Source organism: Benincasa hispida, chromosome 9, assembly GCF_027475165.1.
Source record: "Benincasa hispida cultivar pf3 chromosome 9, pf3_genome.v1.1, whole genome shotgun sequence".
Lineage (NCBI taxonomy): Eukaryota > Viridiplantae > Streptophyta > Magnoliopsida > Cucurbitales > Cucurbitaceae > Benincasa > Benincasa hispida.
This window is the reverse complement of record NC_143486.1, coordinates 88,528,431-88,537,138: the sequence shown is the minus strand read 5'-3', so window position 1 is coordinate 88,537,138 and position 8,708 is coordinate 88,528,431. Positions and strand designations below refer to the sequence as shown.

Genomic DNA, 8,708 nt, shown 5'->3' with positions numbered 1-8,708 from the left:
TTCAAAAGTTAAATATCAAATTTAGTCATGACAGGTGGTTGAGATCAGACCATGACAAATTTATTCTTAAAAAAAATCATTAATTAATATTGCATCATAATTGTGTAATAAACTATATAGTTTTGAAAAAAATTAATTTACCAACAACCGTTCTATTATAGTGGTGTAAATGTCCTCGAGAATATGTTTTTTTTTTTCCTTTACAAGTCAAGGGGATAACCCACCTCACTAATATTCCAAACTCATTACTAAACATATTTGTAATTTTTCCAACTGGTTTCAATCGCATGATGCAATCCTACTCCTCGTGTAACACCACGGACTTGATTATTAGTGGGTGTATTACTCATGTCTACGATGTTTGCTTCATTATTTGATGACATCTTTTCCTTTGAAACATAAAATTATATTTTAGACATAAAATTGCATTATAAAAATAAAGATTAAAATATTCAATATAGTAGGTATGGGCACATATCAACTCTATTGTCGTTCTTCTTCATTGTCTTTCTCAACTTCCTCGTCTTCATCATCTTCTTCATCTTCCTTGTCATCTTCATTCTCATCATCTTCTAATACATCTTTCACTTGTTCATACAAATCTAAAACTATCTCAATCAAATCACTACTTTCATAGTTGGATTTACATCACTTCTATGCAGTGTTTGCATTTCAAAATCTCAAACTTGATCTATGCATTGATGTACATCTACTTCGGGTTCATTAATTTGTATTTCAGGTAGATCCCATAATCATTCATAACCATTGACTAGATTTAAGAAATAGATGAGAAGAAATTAAAGGCAAACGACGGATGAATACCAACCTTTTCTACACGTAACCGCGAACAATGGACAAACTCCTTAGTTTCAAATGAACGACGAAAAACCTCCAAGTTTCAGAGGAAAAACCTCCAAGTTTTAGACGAAAAACCTCTAAGGTAGAGCTTCTTTGACGAACGATGAACGAGCTCCCCAATTTCAAATGTATGGTGGATGAACGATCAACAATCAACGATGTATGGAAGCAAGTGAAAAAAAGAAGGCTTGTGACTAATCCTATTTCGTCGCAAGCTGTGATGAACGTTGCTATCATCGCATATGGGTCTACAACTAAAGCCCAATTCGTCACAAGCTGCGACGAAAATTACTATCGTTGCATACCCTTAAGCGCTAAAACACCCACCCAATTAACTAGGCTTGTGACTAAAGCCCAATTCATTGCAAAGATCATGTGTCAAATATACATTTCGTCGCATTCTACAATGTATTGGTCAAATGATATATTTTTCATCACTGAACGCAGCGGCGATTGGTTTTAATTGTAGCATGCCTACAACTTATCATTGTTTTTGCATGCATAGTGATGAACATAGTACTTTGTCGCTAATAATACGACAAATATGAGATAGTTGCTAGAAAATCGTCGCTAAAGATCTGATTTCTTGTAGTGATAGTTTGGATGTATGATAAAAAAGTAAAAATCTTATTGGAATCTTGACTGAGAAGAATTAAGAAAAACTATTTCAATAGATTTTTTTAAAAGGATGGTAGATATGAAAAAATGTGTTAAGTAATATATAATTAAATCTACCTTAACTACAAAACTTCTTAAAATATCTGATTTGTTTTTTTTAATTATTATTATTAGTATAGGAGGATTTGATGTACCATTTTAAAAATATAATACATGCCAATAACGGTTGAATGAATGGATAGAAATGTTACAAGGTTAATTTATTCTAAAAGAAAAGAAGGGTTAAAGTTAAGGTTTAATGGACGGTTAATTGTCGCTAGAAATTCAAATAATTGATAATTATGAGTCCCATAAAGGGTGCATTGAACTTAAGGATTCGTCGGTGGATCCACCGTACCGTGTGGGTGTCATTTCCCATCATTTAATTATTTATAGAATTGGGAAAAAAATGAAAAAGCAAACTCAAATAATAAAAAAAATAATAATAATACTAATATATATATGGTTATATTATTAAGATGATAATAGAATTATTTGGGACTTTACATCTTAATTCACCAACCGACAAGGTACCATACACCCAATCCTTAAAACTAGGTCAACTGCGTTTACCATTATTTACTCCTCCATTTTAATCTTCTGTACCAAGATCCACTCATTTCGAATTTTGTATTAAATTCTTTTCTTAAGTATCAATTCATAAGCCATTAAAAGGGAATTGCTCCTTTTTCTCCTTTATTAATTACCAAAAGTGTGTCTGATTATAAGTATTAATAATAACTCAAATAATGTTTCTACTTTCTACTCAATTCATTTGTATTCTTGATTTTATAATCGAATTTTTAGTTAAATTTAACCAATTTTGATCTCTTTAAACTTAAGTTTACGCCAGTTTACTTTTTAAATTAAAAATAAAATAAAATATCTAATATAATCTTCAACGTTTAAGTTTGTGTTTGATATGTCTTAAAACTTTTAATTTTGTATATAACAAGTTATTGATATAAAACTAAATTTTACATAAAGTCTTAAACTCCCAATTTTGTGTTTAGTGTGTTGGGAAATACCTTCCATTTTACTGCAGAAGCACTATCTCAAAATTTTTTACTACTCACAAAGGTATTTAATTAGAATTAGTACACTAAGCTTAAAGTCTTTCTTCGATGACTTGAAATTAGAGGTAATTATAGGTTTGAAGTCCATTCCCATTCAATTTAACCGATGTGGAACAAAATACATTTCTAATATTTTGCCAAAAACCCAACATAGTGTGCATAAATGATGAATAAGAAAAACACATACTTGATAGAAAAATGTTTAATTCAGGTTTATTGAATAAAAACTTAGAAGTACCAAACCATTTTTATTGGACATAAAATTGAAATTTAGCATTATATCACAAATTGTCCCAAAAGCTTAAGTTGTGCATTGAAAATTGTAGAAGACCCAACAAGGTAACACTCTTCTCACTCGTGGGCTTCAAAATCTTTAGAAAACCCAACAAATGAAAATCAATATTAATTGGGGAGCAAATAATATTGCACGAGTTTGAATATTGGACATGATCATTCTCTGATACCATGTTAAATCATCGACTACGACCCAAAAGCTTAAATTGATGGGTAAATTTATCAGTATATCAACACTTTAGCATTTAGAAACTTGTTTTTAGGCTTATACACAGTTTAATGTGTCAAATGATGCAAGATAGACCAATCTCTTCTCTATGTTAAGTAGAGTCCACCTTAGAAAAGTGAAAGGAACTCACAATCTTAATAAGATATATGAGTTATTTCTCTCACTGCCAATTGATTTTGAAAAGAAACCTCATACGATCTTAATATTATATCATAGTCCATGAAACCCAAACAAACATTCAGTAAAAAAAAATAAAAACCCAATAATGGTGAACCCAAAGAACGTCATCTTAAAAAAGCATGTGAAGGAGATCCTACATTAAAAAAATGGAGGGATCTCATAATCTTAATAAGATGGATAAGTTACTCATTTCATTGTCAATTAATTTTGAAATAAAACTCATGTTATCGAATACTCTATTATAAAAATTGCACTTTTTTGGTGGAGGCGAAACCAATTTATTTGTAATAGGCATAAGTTAAAAGACCATCCCCAAGAGTACACTCTCCATACCTTGCCCATCTCTTTGCAATGAGCCAAGAAATACACCTAATGCTAAAAGGAAAGACTACTGATAACCCATGCTATATATTACAATGATTTTACAAAATGTTCTTTCTTTTTTTTTTTTCTTTTTTTTAATATGCATCTCATGCATGCATATATATATATATATATATATATATATATATTCACAATTATAAGTACCTTTAAAGTAAAAAAAAAAAAAAAAAAACATGAGTTATTTTCTCGACATGATTAAGGTAATACTTATTTATTGTATTAAGTATGATTAGTAAAAGAAAGTATAAATATGATGAAAGATCAAGATGTGTAATGGATAAGATAAAAGTTTATTTCATGATTCATGTGTGTAGAAACAACCAGGTGAATTTGTTTCTTTTCACGGAGAGAATGATAAAAGGGAAGCGTAATGAAAAAAAAAACAAAATAAAGGGTCTTAGAGAAGAATATTATTGGAAAAGGATGACTATGAAAAATATATTGAATAAAATTTTTAAAAAGAAAAAGAAAATGAAACTGGTTACAAGAGATAAAAGTAATAAAGCATGATATTAAAAATTTCACGAGAATCATAAATAGTTGGAATTGGATTGGTTCCATTAATCCACTTGAAAGTAATAAATGTTAATTAATTACACACAAAAAAAAAGAGAGTAAAAATGATATTTATACAATGAACCAGGAATCAGACCCGGTGCATGTACGGCATGTGATATGGTATATACCAAAGTATAAACAAACCCAAAACATTGTATTTTAATTTTTTTTTAAAAAAAAAAATCCCAAAAAGGTAAATTAATTTAATTTTAATTTTTTTTAAAAAAAGTTTCTTCTGTTATAATGATTATGCGTTCATTCTGTACACCCACAGCACACGCCTAATTGAAAACCATTCGCTCTTAGGCATTTACTCCTGTAAGTCAACCGATATATTCGTGACACCAAAATCTATTTCCTAAAGTTTTTTTTTTTTTTTTTTTTTTTTTAATTTTTTTAAAACTATTATTATTGGAATTTAATTCTCATAATTAGAGTCCCCACAATCCCATTTCCAACCTAAGAAACTTCCGCTCTCTTTCTCCCCCTTTTCATTTTTTTTCCCTTTATATTTCCCCCCCAGAAGTTTACTGGGTTTTCATTTTTCGCCATTTAGTTCTTTTATTTTTCAAATAATGGAGAGGGATTGCAACACGGGGCTTCTTCTTGGGCTGGGGCGGGTTTCAGCTGATGATTCTATGCGGTCGATCGTACCACCGGAAGTCGCCGGTGTGAAGAAGAAGCTGCAGGTTTTGAAGTTTGATGATATTTTGCCTTCTTTAACGCTTGGATTGTCGATTGTAGTCGAGAAGAGCGGCGGCGTTGCGACGGAGGAGTTGAATCAGCGGGGTTGTTCGGGTAGTCCGGTGTCGTCGTTTTCAAATTCATCGGGCTTTAAGAGGGAGCGAGACGGCGGCGGTGGCGGTGGTGGTGAAGAGGCGGAGGCGGAGGAGTATATGGAGAGGGTGTGTATGAAAGTGGGTGAGGAAGATGAAGATGGAAGTCCGAGGAAGAAACTAAGACTAACGAAACAACAATCCGCCATTTTAGAGGATAACTTCAAAGAACACTCAAGTCTCAGTCCTGTAAGTCGTTCTTTTTCTTTCTTCTTTTCCTTTTCCGAGGTTGAGTGAAGAATACATGAATGGATAATTGTCCTTTTGCTTATTAAATAAAAATAAAAAATTAAGATTTATAATCTTTTATCAACAATATTTATATCTATTTCGGACACCACCACTTATCTTTGTGCATTTTAATGATTGTCCGACTTTGATTAAATTTTATTATTATTTTTTTAAAAAAATATTTTAATTTTTTTGATGTGAATGACAAGAATGATCACAATACTACTATCTTTTATTTCTCAATTATTGAGAAATTATATAATAAACTTATAATGTTAAGTTTCTTTTTCCATTCCTTTGAATTTCTTTTCCTTCGTCCTATCTCTCAAGCATCGGTCGAGAATTTTTTTTAAAGCGTAAAATTTTATAACTTTTTTCCTTTCTTGAATTTAATTTGAGAGGTTTAAACTTAGTCTATGATATATATATTTAGGGTAATTATAAATATATAGTAATTTGATTTAAAGTATTATCAGATATAACACAATACAAAATAATTTATAAATATAATCAATTTAAAATAAGTACTCATAGTTTATTAACCATATAATTTATCACTGACAAACTTTGTTATATTTGTAATTCTTTAAGAATATTGCTATCCTTGATAATTATCCTATATTTTAACATGTATACAAATGGGATATATTTATATATAATTAAAATTTTAAGGTGGGATCTTATCTATATTGAATTCATTGTATTCATATTGAATAAAATAAAATTTTGCTTGGGAGATTTATAAGTAGATTCTATTAATCTGAAAATGAAAAAAAAGAATAAAAAATTACCTTATATATTTTTGGTGGTTTGTGACTCTAAATTTTTTTATAAACACGTATATTTAAAACACACCACTAATTTCCATTTAATTTCTTATTCTCAAATTCCATTACACTTATGTTTATTGAGTCTAAGACAATATAGGAATAAATTATCTCTTCGTTTATCATTAAATTTCATTTTTCTTAATTCATTCTCTTAGATTTTGACATCAATGCTTTTTAATCCCAACAAAACAGAAGCAAAAGCAGGATTTGGCTAAACAGTTAAACCTAAGGCCAAGACAAGTGGAAGTATGGTTTCAAAACAGAAGAGCCAGGTAATTAAAGAGGTTATTTTCTATTTTTTTTTTTTAATAAAATCGATTAAAATTTTACATTATTTCCCATTTTGAAACTATAATTCATTGACACCATAATTAATTAAAATAATCAATTCAGAACAAAGCTGAAGCAAACAGAAATGGACTGTGAATTATTGAAGAAATGCTGTGAAAAGCTGAAAGAAGAAAACACAAGGCTTCAAAAGGAACTTCAAGAGCTTAAATCACTCAAATTAACGGCTCCGCCGTTCTGCATGCAATTACAAGCCGCCACTCTCACCGTTTGCCCTTCATGTGAAAGCTCCATTTGCGGCGGCGGCGGCGGCGGCGATGCATCTCCGGCCAATACTTTCTCAATTGTGTCAAAGCCTCAATTTCTCAAATTCCCATTTAACCACCCATCGGCGGCTTGTTAGGCGGCAGCCTAATTTTAATTATAATAATATCGTTAATTAAAACGACCTGAAGACTGCTATTTTTCCTTGGGGCTTCTTGGTCAAAAAATTATATATCGTATATAACACTGATATTTATATATTTAATATGTTATATGTACAAATATATTGTTGTGTTTTGAACACATTGGAAATTAGGCTTTGTAGAAATCGATCTATGATGACATGACACACATGTATTTAAGTTTCCATTAATTTTATTTTACTTGGAGCATTGGAGGCTTTTTTTTTTTATTATTCTTATTATTATTTTAATTGATTTAGGTGAATTTGTGATTTTTGCTCTTGGTCGTGAATTGAATTCCTTGTCCTTCATTAATTAAAATAGCACGTCTAATTAGAGTGACGTAATATCATTTAACTTAATATAAAATTTAATTGATTAATACGCGTGATTGAGAGAATGATCATTTAAAATAAATAATTATTTGGAGAAAAGTGTACATACTTTTTTTGTTATATATATAATTTATTTTTTGAATTTTGAGACAAGTATCGACAAACCAGTTGGTGGGCTATGATTGGAATGAAGAAAATAATACAACAGAATTGTAATTTGAACTATATGATTAAGAACAAAGATCTCACAATTTCATACAAATATATATTAAATTAAAGGAGGTGGAAATTTGCCGACTTGATTATGTTGTATTTCCTAGATTGTTGAGATTGAATTTGACGACAATTAGCTGTCGGATTCCTGTGATTATTATTTAATAATTGTTCATCATTATTGATTAAACAATTGAATTCTTTTCCACACAATTTCATCCCATTTGCTTAAGTATCTAACTTTTCGGAGCTAAATTCCTTTGATTTATCATCAAAACTCAACTGCCTTTCCTTTTAAGAAAAGGTATGAAGCGTTGCCCATAACAATTTCACATCATTTTTTTCCTTTTTCTTATTTACTTGGATGCCAATCGAATTGACATTGAATTAGACATCTTGTGTTTATCTAATATGATATTAGATTATGAAATTCAAACAAGTATTCGGTCTAAAGAAAAAAAAGGGATCCAACCTGTTATTATTTTTGTTTGGCATGTAAATTTTCCTTTGTTGAAATATTAGATCTCTACTAGTTGACATCGTGTTGGACTGTCCTGTTGGTTATTTTTTATTCCGGTCTTGCTAGTTTCCTTATCTGTAACTTTCTTGTCGATACCATTATAAAAGGAAGTATGAGAATGTCTCATTTAGGTCTTTTTTTGTGAATTGATTGTTGTGTTATTGTTTTTGGTGTGCGGCCATTACTGAAAGTGAAGAAACGAAGAGGTCTATAATTTTGTTATCATGCGTGGGTAAATCCTTGAAGAAAAGTGTTGAGTTTAGGGGGGAGCCTAAACATACAAGATCAAGAAAACTTGAGCTAAGAAAAGATCTTGAGATAGACGCCGACAAGTTTAGGGGGAGTCTAAACAAATTTCCTATCTAAGATTTACTGTATTACACGATAGTGGTTTTATCAGTTAGGTTGTTTCTCTTGTAAATCTTCTGAATTATATTGAGCTTCTCTTTAGTTTGGGCACTGTGCCCCTCAGATATAGGTAAAGTTATACTAAACTGGGTTAACATATTGTGTGTTATTTTTCTTCTATGCTTGTTTCTTTTGTCTCATTACTTTTGTCAACATCATTGTGTCCATCATCATATATACAATTGGCTGTTTGTACGTTTTTCATTTGGTATCAGAGCAGGTTCAGTTGTTATATTTTCGTTAATTGTTTACAATGGAACCAATCGGAGAAGGTGGATCTACTACTAGTCCTCGAGTCCTTGATGGGACAAATTACTCATATTGGGAAGCCAGAATGACTGCTATCGTGTAATTAATTGAGAGTA

General features: G+C 30.4%; 1 protein-coding gene across 1 annotated transcript; it reads left to right on the top strand.

Moving 5' to 3' along the window:
- The first annotated feature begins 4,550 nt into the window (after positions 1-4,550).
- On the top strand, positions 4,551-7,077 carry LOC120086347 (homeobox-leucine zipper protein HAT22-like). The gene is made up of 3 exons (XM_039042958.2): positions 4,551-5,261; positions 6,326-6,405; positions 6,527-7,077. The coding sequence occupies exons 1-3, from the start codon at positions 4,812-4,814 to the stop codon at positions 6,822-6,824; spliced, it is 828 nt and encodes a 275-aa protein (XP_038898886.1). The 5' UTR covers positions 4,551-4,811; the 3' UTR covers positions 6,825-7,077.
- The last annotated feature ends 1,631 nt before the right edge of the window (positions 7,078-8,708 follow it).